Consider the following 15,235-nt stretch of genomic DNA (forward strand, 5'->3'; position numbering starts at 1 on the left):
AACGTGATCATTGTCTTGACAAAATGGTGCTAAAGACTCACTCAAAATCTTTTCTTTGTGTGGTGTCAGACCTTAATCCAACTGTCAGTCTGCTGTTCATCCCAAATCTGTTCCCTGCACTGCCCATACTGTAGTGACTCACGTTAAGTCTACTTCATTAGCTGCCGTTGTAGCCTAGGCTTTTAAAATGCCAAACCGTAGTTGTATCATCAAAGATGATCCAAATGCATCTTGCTGAATTATCAGGTGGTGGTTCTAAACATCACGGCATAATCTATCAGGATAATTTAGCAATTACTACATATTGGGTTCTTGCTTCTGATCCATTTTTTAGGGCATTTTTTCATTTTATTGTAAATTGCAGTTCTTGGTGATATTTCTGTTGTTTTATTCTCTGTTTAGTGAAATAATCAGCTATAATAATCAGCTATCCTGCTTCAGCTAATAGAGCAAAAGGTAGCTAAAGGTCCTTACACTGATGAATGCTGCTGTTTTCCTGGGTGATTAATGTGTGTTCTTACAGTATACCATCTTTCTGAATACCATTGATTCTTTTCTTCAAAACAGGGAGAGTAGCTTTAAAGCATCTTCGTCAAAATATTTCTGACTTCTTTGCTATCTGAAAATTGCAACCTTTAATAATCTGAAAATGGTGTTTACCTCATTTAATGCAGTCAAAAGAGAGATTAAGGGACAGGTTATAACACAGAATTTTTCAAATTATTCTTCAAAAATCTTCACAAAAAATCACTACTAGTCTAAGCTTTAAGAACCCCAGTACTTTTCTGGAACCTTAATGCTAATTGGAAAGCTTGATCTATTTTCTTTTTTTAATATTTCTGCTCTGGAAAACAGTTTTACATAAATCTTGAACTGAACATAGAGCCCCTGTCTCTATTATCAGTAAGGCATTTTTCCAGGTTGCCGTCAGAGTCAGGACTTGAGAAGGAGCCAAACTGGTGCAGGGTCAGTTCAAGTATTCCTCTGTCACGTTTCTGGGACTACAGGTGTCTGTCAGAGAAAATGCACTGTACTGAGGTTGGGCATGTGAATCTTACTGACTCGCTTTATCAGAGGCTATGCCACTGAAATGTTCGTACCGTGTTCTCCATCCCTGTAGACTTCAGGAAGGCGTTTTAGTATATACACACTGATGGACCCAAACTGTTGGTATACCCTCTGAAAAGTTGTAGTACTAAGCCTGCAACTGCCTGATTAGGTCTGCACACGCCGCCTCTTGGAAGATGCTGGACTGGGGTTTGAAAGCTTTGGTAGACTCAAGCTACTTCACCTGTTTGGGCACGTTTGCTGTACCATTAGTGGCATGTTCGGTAGCACTGTTATTGTCTGGGATTTTCCACTACCCGGGATACCTTCATTCTCTCATCATGTAAGATAATGGAGAGTTGACTGTATTCAGATCTTGTTTACAGAGTATTTTAAGGATATTTGGGATAATTGAATGTGATAGGTGAGTAACAAGTCCTTGATACTGAATTGTTATATGGAGGCGCAAGCAGGTACAATAGAATAGATCAGGTTTATGGGTCAGTTGTTGTGTATATGAGAACTAAGCAGTGTTTATGGTACAGCTGGGAAATAGTTGAAAGTGACTTGGTTTTGTTTTGTTTTTTTAAAATAGAAGAGGAAGCATTGCAACACAAATTTATTAATGAGTTGAACCAGAGATGGAAGGAAGATGAAGAAGGCAGGGCTTGGGGGGAAGAGAGTGACAAGGCTTGATGCATTTTTTTTTAACTTTCTTTTAAAATTTGCTGTCAAATGAGGAATGTGTATCTTAACTTTAGAAAGCATTTCCTTTTTTATGTATTACAAATCTTTGTATTACAAATCTTATGTATTACAAAATTCCTTTGTGAATAAAGTACCCTGTTTCAGTATCATAGCTCTTCATTTGCAGATAGATTCTTAATATATATGGCATTTAAAGATGAATGACAGTGAATAATTTGGGTAAATACTGTGTAGGAGGTTGTTTTTCTTATTTAAATGTCTTGATGCAGTTGAATAATTGTTTCAAAGACCTAGACACAAGATTTTGAATTAATGTTTACATATTTGCCCTGAGCTGAACTCCTGCAGGATTTTATTACTCAGATTAACAGGTGAATGTTTTATGTTATAAACTGCTTAAAGTATAAATCTGCTGAAAATCAAAGCCACCTCTCTCAAACAAGCAAACAATCACCTTCATCTCCCCATTAACCCGAATTAAAATATATCGGGCAGGTAAAGGGTTTACTGGATAAAGGGTAGAATAATCTGCTTTTGATTAATTGCTAGCAAGTAATAATAGGACAAGGAAGGATGTCCTAACAGCCTTTTGGTTTCACAAATTACATTCTAAGCATGAACAATTCTATTGATTGCTTTCTTTGAGGCCCAGATTGTAAACAGTCCCTTAATAGCATCTTTAGGGCAAACAAGTCTTACTGCATTAAGTAATAGGAATATCACATTGCACCTTTTTTCTGTTCGGTGCACAGTTTTTATTTTGCCTTTGCCTTTCATTTTACCTTGTTACAGTCCTAATTCATTGATGTATCCACATTCGGTAAAGTTGTTAAGCCTTAGTTAAATTTATGCTCTGTAGAGCTGTCGTGGTTCTAAACGTGAACTGAGAATGATGTAGATTTTGGATATTTTAAAGTCTAATAAAGCGACCCAGTTTAGTAGAAGGTTAGGGTGAGGTGAAGTAAAATATCTGGCATGTCTCTGAACTCCTGAGACATAATATTTAATGTAAACCATACCAATGATACTGCATTCTTTTCTTAATACCTGAAGTAACAAGCAGTATGCTCTGCCATGACAGGCTAGTCATTTGGATCATGTGAAGATGCAGCTTGTAGTGGTAGAGTGTCAGGCTCTTGAGAAGTGTTTACTGTGGATCCAGAAATGACACTGTGAAACTGGGGCTGGTGGAAAGTATCTCCTTGCTGAGGCTAATACACATTATAATGTATCATGTGTCCTCAGTATAGGTGAAATGAGTAACTAATTGAATGATGGAAGTCACATCTGACCCAGAGAAAAGGAGTACATCAGTGTACTAGATTGCATCCTCCTGGATTAATGTTGAGAGGGCTCTCTTAATCTCCTCAATTCCTTACACTCTTGGAGAAGACAACTGTGAAAGCTTAATTATTTTTTTTTAATCCAATACAAAATGAATTCATTTACTGTTTATGAACCTGTTACGAAGTGCATATGGAATCATATTTGACCTGTGGGTTTCTAAAAACAAAATATGTAATTATTAGTTTTTAATAGGTTAAGTTTTATTCCATTTTTAAAAGGTAGGAATCATTTTGCTGTCATCTGTTATCTCTAGCAATATCACTCATTCATTAAGTATCTCCTGTTATAAAGCATTCTTTGACATACAGTTTTGGCCAGACTAAAGTTGACTTTTTAATTTTGTGGAAGGATTAAATTAAGAATTTTTTAATTGGTTGATTGTTAGGCTAGTACACAGTTGCATCAGTTGCTAGCGAAGTTCTGGATGGTCAGCTTTAGTTGAAGTGTTAGAAGCCAAAATCAGAACAACACAGTAGAGTAGGTTGGATTTGGATAGTGGGGATTATAAAAATGAGCCATAAGACTGTGAGTTGGGTCTACACCATGAGTGGATTATAGAGGGTACAGAGGGTAAATTGCATACTCATAAGGGCATTTAAGACCATGCTTCTGCCTAAAAAGTGTTTTTGTCTTCCTGCTCTCTACTTGTGAATGTTCTTGCTCCCTCCCTTTTGTTGGTGTTTGTGGGGCTGTGTGGTAGGTCACGTCAGCTCACTGAGGAGCTGAAGTGAACGCCTTCAGACAAAAATAAATGCTCTGAAATGGGATGAGATGGAGAGAACATGTCATCTCAGTATATTTATGGGTGCTTGTGTCATGTAAAGACTTCCATAAAATGAGTATGGGTGACAATTAGGGATTTCATAGATGAAAATAAAAGCTGGAAACAGTATGGAGCTGAATAGGATTAAAAACTGGTTAAAGATGGGGGCAGAGACCCAGAAAACAAAGACTTTTGTGTTGTTTTTTTAATTTTAGGATTTCAGCCTGAAGTTCCTGCCTATGATGGCATAAAGGCAATAGTACTATGTCTTAACGCTGAAAGTACTGTCATATTTTGCCTAGTGTGACCCTTTATTTGCACTTTTTAATAATCTGGTGGCCACAAGCAATGTAGAAGAGTGTCTGGTGTGTATTCTGGGGATCCTGGGGTGCGGAGGCGGCGGAGACGTGTTGCATTTTCACAAATAGCTCCTTCAGTGGCAGAACTGGCTATAGCAGTCCTGTAGATGTGCTACACGGTAGATCCTTCTGAGATAGCTGTAGTGTAGCTGACAATCCTGACTTTTCATTCATATCACTTCTCCAGTGTAGTTTACCATGTATCTCTATAAATATTTGCCCCAACACTGTGCAGCATGGAAAGACTAGCTCTGTGTTGAGGCTTCCTTCTTTTATTCACATGTTTGGCTGCTGCTCTGGTTAACGATTAAGAAAAAAACCCAACAGGATGAAGAGTCAAACTAAGACAGTTTTAAGCTTCATAGACTTCCTTGCCCTCTTCCTCCTCCCCACTTTCCATTCCTGCCTTTGTCGTTGTATGTATCTGTATATGGTAAATGAGATGTACTGTACTGCATGTATTGCAAATCACTGTCTTTTGCTTTAGCTTTTACCAGATTCGTGCATCTATGAAAATTCCTCCAAGAATTCCACACAAATTAGAAGCTAGCTTGTTACATGCAACTGGTAAGTGCAAAAACTTTTAGTAAATGAGGTCATTTACTAAATAAGACAAAGGTCTTTTACTAAATAAGACAAAATGAGGTAATTTACTAAATAACTAAATAAGACAAAAGCGTGCTTTTTGTCTTACATTGTTATGAGTAATATAAAAGTGTTTTTAATTTTGTTGTTATTAACGCAATACAAATGTAAGTTGTTTCATGATGACCTGCTGAAAAACTAGCTTGTTCTTAGCAATGAGACTTAAAAGTTTATTACAGAATTTGTGTTACTGTTTTTCCTCTGTTAATTCCCTTTGCTGGTAGCAAAACATGGTGTTTCCTTTATATTAGTGTCTTCTGTTTTTTCCACTGATCTGCTCAGTCTTCTCCATGACTCAGACTAAGATGACCAAGGGCATATCTCATTTAAGTAGATACCCTCAAAGTAGTGGAGAACTTCAGATACAGACTCTTATACAGATTGCTAAGCCCATTTTTTACTGAAACTTGCTCTCTTGCTGTCTGGTGGCAAAGCTGAAAATTGATTTAACCTCCTGAACAGTATTACCCACTCCCTCATCTTTTTTTCTTTTTTTTAGCTTGGCACTCGCTTTCGGTTTCTTTGTCCAGGTAAACTGAACCTGGAGGAACCTGTTAGTGCTCTCCTAATTCTGTGAAGACCACACCTCAGCATGCTGTAAAAATGTGAAAAGCAAAAAAATGAATTAAGTTTGCAAATCTCAGGTGGAATTCTTGGAATTGCAAGGAAGAAAAACCTGCAATAGTCTGACAAATTGTGATTCAACATTACTGAAACCTGGATTTTTGAGGCTATTTTAAAAGTAACTCTGAGTAGACCAATAATGTAGATATGGAATTTTAGTCATGCTTCCTGAATATTTCTTGGATTTGTATGAAATAAATAAATAAATCTTACGAACCAAGACTATTCCACTTCAATGGCAAAGTTTAGCATGGTTTAGGGAATTTAGCTCTGCTAAACTGATCCTTTAGTAAACAATACTTTTTTAATAGTGTCACTTAATGATATGTTTAATATCACTGAAAAAAAAGTTTTTCCACTTCATGGTATATTTTAGAATGACCTTTGTTATTTTTTCAGAAAGCTGCAATCTTCTTAGGAAATTGTGATGTATGTGTTAGCTACCTTGTCTCGCATTACTAGGCATAAAGGATGTAAACATTAAGACTGCAATTTGATGTGAGTTTAGATCAGCGGTGCTGTCAAAAAAAAAAAAAATCAGCCCGTTATTCCCCCGGCCACTGCTTCTTGCCTTCGTATTGCTCTGTGCTCTGTTGACACAAGTGTCTAATTTGGCCCAGGAGCTCAGCTGGGGAACTCATTCAGCTGGCAAGCAGCCATTTCACAAAAAGCCAAACCCCTCCAAACCCAAAAACTGGGGTCCTTTCTAGATCAGTCTCAGTTTGGTTTATCAGGTAGTTACTGATAATGTTTGTGCCACAACAAAGTAGAGAGAAGGGTACAAGCTGGTCAATGAAAGGGCGTTAGTTTGTCCTTCTTGTGGATATGATTGTGCTCGGTCTTGCTGAGGACCTCTGCCTTCCATTTGTTTCAGCTGCTTGCTTAATTTAGCAGAGCTGGATGCTGTAGCTTTAACTCACTGCCGCCCTGCTCAAGGTGGTGGAATAGCTGATGCCAGTGACTGAGACTGCTGTTATTTGTAGAAAATAACTGCTATTATGCTACCTGTGGACTAGCACTAAGAGGGCTGACCCACTGTCTGAAAATGTCTGTTGCTTGTTGACCAGAGGAGGCTGGACAGGAGCCCACAAGTCTCACTCTTGAGAATGATGTCCTGTGTTGGTCAGGTACTTCTTCCTATACTTTTCTACCTATCCCTTGGTCTGTCTTCCTCATACTTACCTGCTCTAAATCCTATTCCCTGTGACAGTGTCACGGTTTTTGCCACTCAAGTCCAAGTCATTTTACCTACATCTAGCTCTCCCTAGCCTCTGCACAAGTCACCTGCACAAGTTTTCTTACCTTAGTTGTGTGTTTGCACCTCTCCCACAAACTGTTTGATCTATCTCTTCCTTTTATTTCCCCAAGTCAAATGTACCGTCTCAGTTTTCCCTTCTTCCTGTTCTTTTGCATCTCCTTCTACCCCTTGCCCAGCCCTTCCCAGCTCTTCATGAGGTCCCGTGATAATTTAAATCCATTTTTTTTCCATTTCTATTTCCCACGTCCTTTAGTAGTTCACTAGAATTGCTCAGGACCCAGGATGAGTGTCATTACAGATGTGATACGGCAAGCCGCAAGTATCAGCCTTTAGCTCCAGCCTTGTGAAGGTCTCCTGGCATTCTTGTAATTTGAAGGGAGATGTAGTCATGCTCTAGCAAGTTAAAAGAAAAACATATGTAATTCTAACCTGTATGAGGTTGTTTCAGGTTTGAGGCTGTTCTGAATTCCTCCTTCTATCAGCACTCATGGCTGGTTTTCAGGGAGAAAAAAAAAGAAGGAAAAAAAAAAAAAGCACATTAGGAATGAGATGTCCATTTTTACGATGCAAGAATAAATTAATTCCCCACTATTTTTTCCCCTCAGTAGCTGAGGTGGCTTTTTGTGTGGATAGAAGCCTAGAAATAGTCTTGGCCACTCATTGCATAGTTGACTTAAAAAATAGTAGTTCTGCCTTGACTTCACATTTGTGAGACCTTGCTCCCCACGTAAATGTAGCTCAGCCTGTTCCTGGCATCAGCTTTTCCTCTTTGACTCCCCTCTCTCACTTCTGAGGGTGCCGTTTCACGTTACACTGAAGTCAGCAGAACTGAGGGCTGTAACTCGGAGTTGGACGCTGCATGGGAAGTGGGACCTCAGCCATGTGTCTCCGTTACTTCTTTTGTATCAGACTGAAGTGGGAGATCCCTTTTGCTGATGCTGTGTGGTTATATCACATTACGTGTCATGTGAAACCATACCCGCTCTGCCCTTCACCTGTAACACATGACACGGATGGATATAAGCTGAAAGTGGCATGATATCTAGGGGAGTTACTCTTTAATGATTCAGCCTTTGTCAGCATTTTGTCCAGGACACCTAAATTGATGATATGTATGAAAGCACTTACAGCAAAACCCAGTATTTTTACTTGTTTCGAGTTTCTGAAGGGAAGTTGAACTAAAACGTTATGAAGATTGTAGAGTGGGAATATTTGCCAGGTGCAGTGATTTTCTGTCTGAGGCCTGTAGACCCCAAACCTGTAAAGTGCAAACTTTCCAGATTTTTTTTATTTTTGCTGGATTCCTTTGAAGTAATTTATTAAGAAGAATCAAAATAATGTAAAAAACTGTTTTGCACTCCCATTTACACAATTTCTAGGACTTTGTGTTCTGGAAGTGGTTAATGTTATTGAGCCTGCTTGTAGAGGAGTAATAAGAAAGTGTCGATATTTCTGTTACTTTTGTTCTTCCAAGTTCCATCTTCTTTTATGTGTTGTTTCACAGGATAGTGTCCGTCACGATATTTCCTGTGTGATAACCCCTTGCTAAATACTTCCTCAGTAACTGTTTTAAACCATTCCCTTTCTCATTTCTTCTGCAAGTCTTTTAAGCCTTTTTTGGCAAAGGATTCCTTAACCATTTATCACACTTTTCTGAACTCTTTTTGATGAGCAGTCTCTGGACTTGAAAGCAGAAGTGTCATATTGAATGAGAAATGTAAGGTTCAGGTGATACACTTGGAACTGATCTGGCTGGAGTAGTACACAAAGATCTGGAAGGAAAGAACGAACTATCTCTGTTCTTGATTAATTCAGTGGAGTGGTATATGTCATTTAACCTCTTTGCCTCATCTGTAGGTGATTAGGAGTTCTCAGTGTGGTTAAACCTTGCAAATCAACATGAATGCTGGATGAAACAAGACAGATTTCAGGATTTTTATTAGAATTTTTGTTGCCTAGAATGTCTTACTCCAGTTTGGAACCAAGCAAAAATTCTTCAGTCTAGAACTTATATTAAAAGCAAATTACATTAAAAATATTGACACAGTATTTCTTTCAAACAAAATGCACTCCTTCAAACTCCAGCAGCTGCTAACTGAAATGGAAACTGCTAATATTGTTGCTCATAGCTTTAATAGTGGTCATGAAACTGATAGGAATGATAGTTCCACTTATTAGCTGCTCGGGGGTTTCCAGATTCTAGGCCAATTATATTAATACTTGCTTCTCTTTTCAGGTGCAGATCTTGCCTTTCCTGCTTCAATCCATGACAATATAGTTTGCAGTAAAACATTTCAGATTCTTTACAAAAATGAGGAAGTTTCTGTGAACGATGTGATGATTTTCAAAATAAAAATGCTGTTAGATGAGAGGAAGGTAATCTGCCATGCAACTTTACTATATTCAGATAATTAAGTCTTCATTATGTACAATTTGGATTAGTATAAATAAGAGACCTGAAAAGATTTCATGGTTCTACAATTTCTTTTTAGATTGAAGAGTCTCTTAATGAAATGAATTTTCTGCTAACATTAGATCTACACTTCACGGATACAGACTATTCGTAAGTTTAAATATAGAAGATTTTATTAAAGCAACAATATATGTTAACTTTTTAAACTGATTAAATCTGTATTATATATAGATGTAGTGTGTTCATAGTAGACATATATGAGGGTAAAAAAGAAATCCGACTCTGAAGTCTGTTAAGATTTCATAACTGGTTTGTCTCATTCTGATTTTTTTTTTCATATTTTTTTTCCTGGGGGAGATGTCATTGCATTCTAAAGTATAGACCTATATTAAATTGCTATCTGTATCAGTTATTAATAACTTGCACTTTAAATATGATCGTTCTAATTGTATTTTGTTCTGTTTTAATTTCTTTTTAGACCAGATGACCTGAGCACACTACAGCCAATTAGTAGCCGAACTTTAAAGTTGCACTTTAACTTACACCGGGGCCTTCATCATTATGTCAATGTTATGTTTGATTACTTCCACCTTTCTGTCATATCGGTTATAGTCCATGCTTCTTTGGTTGCTCTGCATCAGCCATTGATAAGGTAAACTCTTGTTAATAAAATGCAAATAAACTATTGAGTGTCCAAATGGAAATGTTAAAAAAATAGAATACTTAAGAAGGAGTTAAATCTATGGCTAATACAGTTTTCTTTACGATGATTTTGGAATTCAGGGCCCAGAGGGATGAGAAACTTCTTGTTTACAAAGTTACCTGGAACAAATTTTGAGTTTGTTTTTTTAGAAGTAAGAGTATGTAGTGTAGAAGAGAGATAATACCCAGGACCAGAGAAGAGGAGGAGTGTATAAATATCTGTATTTATACATGTATATTTATGTGTATAAATATTTATCCATTTTCTTAATCGGGAAGATCTGCTGCTCACTCTAGTTAGTGACTGAAATAGGTGCCATTAATACAAATAGGGCATCTCCTGTTAGCTATCTTCACAGTTTTCAGTTACTACTGTAATGGCAATGATTTCTGCAAATGATACATTTACGATTTTCTAAAGTAAATGGAACTGGAGAATTTTACTCTCTCTTTAAAAAAGCTTTTGCCTAATTTTTACTGAAGCCTTTTTATTTCATTGACTTGTGTCACCCTTTGCAATCTCTGTTTACCTTGCTTCTCTAGCTCAAGAGTAAGTGTGAAAAAGGGCCATACAGTCAGTCACACATATGAAGTGTTCTTTACACAGCTTTTTCTTTAGCATATCTATCTTTGCCTTCTTTCATGGTCTTCAAATACTCCATGCTACTTCTCCCAAGTTTCTTCATATTCAAGTTCAGGCTGTGCCATAAATGTCCAAACCTTTAACTTAAGGTATTCCCACTGCTTGTCCCTGTCTTCACATCATGGATATCTATGTCTCTATGTATTTTAGACAGCTGTTCTGTGCAGTAGGACTGTGCTGGTTTGGAGGGTTCAACTGGCTTTTTTTCTTTTTTGTCTTTTTTTCCCCTCCAAGTTGGATTGTTTTGGTGATGTGTTTTAGGCTGGTTATATAGTAACTGAACTGGCACATCTGAAAGGATGGCACAGCATTATGTGGGAGAGGAACAAGTAGTGAGGAGGTGGGAATTATCTTAAGCTAGTATTGTTGTTGAAGACTTCATCTGATAAAATAACGCACTTAAAGTAGCAGCATGTATGTAAAGTGTAAGTTGTCACACCGTACCACAAGTGAAATTCAAGCGTTTCCCCTATATTCATCCTTAGATGTAGGGTTGAACTTCACTTCAATGTGAGAAAATGAAAAACAGGTTTCGTTACTATTTTCAGCCAGAAATGTATTTGTCCCTGCTGACTTTTTTAAAGGTTGCAGAAAATCTGATGTTTTTCATACAATTTTTCCTCTGTTTCTGGCTTTTCAAGTGATGATATAATAATGCTATTTAATTTTAAACCTCAACTTGATACAGCTTGTGTAAGGAGATATTGCAACAAAACAGCAACTTCCATGCTGCTTCGGTTATCTTTAGAGTAGAATGTTACTGGTGTCCATAAAATTATTTTAAGGATCCAAGTTGTCCTTTAAATCAGTTTGGGGTGGGGAGAGGAAGAAACTTTCAAATTTGCAGTGTTTTAGCTCATCTGGGCTATCCCATATTGTAATACTTAGCAAATACGCTATAATTGCTGTATCCATATCCGGCTTGCTTTTCTGGAGCACCTCTTTCTGAAAAACCTGAACATTGCAGACTTCACTCCCCTTCGTCTTTTGGGCTTTCCTGGGGGTGACAGTTCGGGTCATGCTTACATTATTGGCATCCCTTCCTTTCCTAGGGAGTCACTTTTTGAGTGTTTTCATTTCCAGAGTAGCATCCAGGTTCTCCTCCTCTTGCGAACAACCAATATTAATGCTGTCCTTGAAGGAGAGGAGATACTTCCACTTGGCTACAGTCCCGGAGTCCTGTACAATCTACACTTTTTATTAACCTGTCATTGCTTATTTCTGCCCCTTATCTAAAAGGCCCCACTTTCTGCGTTCATTCATTTTTCGTTAATTTTTCCTAGCTCTGTGTCCTCACGAGGCTACTGTTGTAGGATGTTCTGTTCTTCCAGGGGTTCAGGATGGGCTTTCCTCCTCAGTAGGCAGAGGTCAGGCATCCCTTAGGAACAGCAACGGCAGTTTGTGTGACAGCTTTCCAACTGCTTGCTACTGCTTCACTTTTAGGAGGTAAAGTCCCCACAGCAAGGTTGGCAGAAAGTGAATGCCTCTTACCTGTTACAGTTCAAAATTTATCTGTATGGCTTAAACTTTCAGGAATATTGCTTAAATTAGTTGAGATTTGCATTGGAAATAATGAGGAAGAGCTTCCACAATGTCCTGGCACAGTCTGTTGACCTTCATGGTGAGAGATGGCAACAGAACAGTTGAGGGTAATAATTTCTTAAATTTCTCCAACTAGACAAGATATGCTTTGAGACTGCTTTAGAAGCACTGCTCCCCTAGCACAGCACCAGAGACTAACCTAGAGGTATCTGGGCCATCCTGAGGGGATTTAAAACAGTAGCCCACCATGCTAGGAACTTCCAGGATATTACTGAGAGTCCTTGTTTCTACTGCTTTTCAAGAAAAATCAAGAATTTGTTTTAATTATGATAGATTTGTGACACGTAGTATGTTCAAATTATCAGTGTATTTGTGTTTTTTACAGTTTTCCTCGCCCAGTGAAGAATACATGGTTGAACAGGAATGCACCAGCACAGAACAGGGACTCTGTGATTCCTTCTCTTGAAAGTGTGGTCTTTGGCAATAACTACACAAAACAGTTATCAGCAGATGTAAGAATATATCAGTATAACATTTTATTTTTATTTTGTTGGGCAGTGTCAATTTTATCTTTTCTGTAGAAATATTACTTGATAAAGAATGAACTTCGTTAGACTTACTGCGGTGTACCACGTGATACGGGAAACGAGAATAGTTGTTCTAAAAGGCTATGTTACATGCTTCAGGAACACGCAGATGGAAAGCTTACAATATTTAGTGTTTAACCTTGTTTTTAAGATATTACAATCCATTGAAAATCACAAAAATATGGATGAGGTTTGTGAAAGTAGGCAATTTATTTATCTGTCTTGTTATTCTGTTAACACTTCATTTACTGTACAAAATTAATATGTGCCTCATCTTTTTTTTTAGGGATGCAGTTTTGTCGTTTCAGAGTCTTTCCTCAGCCATGCCTATAATTTCCACTATACGCTTTGTGCCAGTTTGCTGCTTGCTTTCAAAGGGTTACACAGCTATTTCATTATGATAACAAAGGAGCTCCCCTCTTCTCACCGAATTGAACTGGGTATGTTGAATATAATAAAATGCATCACTTTCCTGTTGATGTTTATTAAAAATACCCCTCTTCTAGACTGAACTGGCATAAATTTCATACATCTTTTATATCTAAAATCTTTTTGCTCAAACTGAGCTGGAATTTAATAACTCAAGAAAAAAAATAAAGAAACAAGTACTGTCAAGTTACTAATAAAATGAGGAGATAACAGCCTGAATTTATGCAGATATATTTTTTCTTGTTGGTCTTGATTTGCCCTGTTATTTCAAATCACTGTGTTTAGTGGTGAGAAAGTTAGAGAAACTCTTAATCCAAGTAGCATGCTGCGTTTGGTTGTTTGTTATAAGGAAACATTCTATATTTCTCTAAAAATTTGAACTCTGTAAGCTTTGATTTGAGAAGAATATTACAATGGAAAATTATCTGGAAAAAGACCTACAAGAAGAAATTGCTGCTGACTCAATTTGTAGTGTAACTTTTTAAACAGACTTAGTTAACCTTAGGAAAAGATCTGAATAGACAAGAACTATTTCTACAAAGCTGAGTAGTTAAAATATGCTTTCAGAAAAGCTATTTCTTTAATAAAGTTAAAACTAAAATCTTACAGGACAGTCTCATAGAAAGAAATTTAAGTTCTATGGCAATGAAGACTTCTAGTAACTACATTTGATAGAAGTATCTGTGAAAATATTACATGAAATGTAATGTATGGAAATGTATGTTACATTTCTGTAGAATGCAGGTATATTAGAGAGCCTAGCCTCAACTTGTGAACTAGGAGAGTGGTGAAAGTAAAAAAGGAAAATACATTGGAATTATAAAGGATGATTTAGCCTTTTTCCTCATCAAGCATATACCTTTTTAGTCATGTAAAGTTATATTTAAATCCAAAAAATAGTTCTTTGAAATTTACATTGATTGTAGGCAGCATTTATTGATTTTGTATTGTTTCATTTTACCAATGTGAAAACTAAGCACTATGAAACAATAAGGTTGGAAGTTGAGATATGAAAACTATTTTAAAAATGTGATGTGGTCAATTAGTGATTCAAACAAAGAATGTTTCACTTGTATATTACAAAATACAAAGCTAGTTTTTGAAAAATTTTTTTTTTGAGGGAGGGAGTGCATTACAAATCTGTGCATAGAAAAATACCAGAAACTGAGGCTTTTTCTTTATAGAAGAAAAAATACTGCTACAGTTATGGTGCAAAGAATATTTCTGTGTCAGTTATCTTAATCTTGATATGGAGGGGAACACCCTATTAAAGGAATGACTCAACTCTTGGTCTTCCTTTTAAGGACAAAATGTACTTTTTCCCAAATAGAATCTGTTGGCACTATTGTTGTAAGCACAGGCCTAAACTAAATCTTGATACTTAAATCTTTCAGATACGATCTTCAACTCCCCTAAAACACGCCTACAAAATATATATGAATAGAAAAAAGCCAGCCATTGAGCTGCAGAGTTGGGTTGTATCTTTCAAACCTCACTGAAGTCACCAAAAACATTTTCATGAGCTTCAGTGGAACTTAAGTCAGACCTTTTGTCATTTCTGTGACTAAGTTAGCTTACCTTTAGGAATGCAGGCTTGAACAGAAATGCCCAAAATAAATATATGAAGAGACTATTACTACTTACATTTAACATTCATTGTACATATTCTGCTGACGGTTTGTTTCCCGTGGGGGTTTTTTTTGTTATTTTTTAAGTCTCTGCTAGAATTACTTTCTTTTCTTATTTGTAAATCTTTTTTTCATTTATTTCAGTTATTTTGTATATACATTGATTGGGACAATTGATATAACAAAAAGGACTAATAACGTAAATATTAATTATGCTACTATTACTCACCTTTTGCTCATGAAAAATAACTAATGCCTACCATTAATGCTAATTTTTCTAAAATCCATCAAGAGTAAAAAAAAAGCTGTGTTTCTGTGATGTCTATAAAGAAATTGAAGCTCTCTGGACTTCACAAAGTACACAATTGTCATTTGCATTTATTTTTAATTCTTAAAGTAAATGAACTGTTTTATAGTGGAGATTTTATGTATGAAGTTGAAATGGGCTTTGCAGAAGAGAATCTCAAGTCCTGTTTAAATCCCAGAATCGTAACTTTTTTGTTTTAAATTAAATTATTATCTCTTTTATTTTGTTTCTTC

General features: G+C 36.6%; 1 protein-coding gene across 9 annotated transcripts in view; it reads left to right on the forward strand.

Annotated features, from left to right (window-relative positions):
- FAM135A (family with sequence similarity 135 member A) overlaps positions 1-15,235 on the forward strand; it is a 94,505-nt gene that overhangs the window by 36,262 nt on the left and 43,008 nt on the right. For all 9 annotated transcript variants that reach the window (XR_012775151.1, XR_012775153.1, XR_012775152.1 and 6 more), the window contains 6 exons: positions 4,712-4,791; positions 8,988-9,127; positions 9,244-9,314; positions 9,643-9,816; positions 12,437-12,563; positions 12,925-13,078. Coding sequence is in view for 6 of the 9 variants with exons in the window: in XM_075498163.1 (XP_075354278.1) it covers positions 4,712-4,791; positions 8,988-9,127; positions 9,244-9,314; positions 9,643-9,816; positions 12,437-12,563; positions 12,925-13,078 (746 nt within the window). In the remaining 3 variants the exon portion in view is untranslated. The remainder of the gene's footprint in view (positions 1-4,711; positions 4,792-8,987; positions 9,128-9,243; positions 9,315-9,642; positions 9,817-12,436; positions 12,564-12,924; positions 13,079-15,235) is intronic.

The sequence above is a fragment of the Mycteria americana genome, chromosome 3, assembly GCF_035582795.1.
Source record: "Mycteria americana isolate JAX WOST 10 ecotype Jacksonville Zoo and Gardens chromosome 3, USCA_MyAme_1.0, whole genome shotgun sequence".
NCBI classification, from domain to species: Eukaryota; Metazoa; Chordata; class Aves; order Ciconiiformes; family Ciconiidae; genus Mycteria; species Mycteria americana.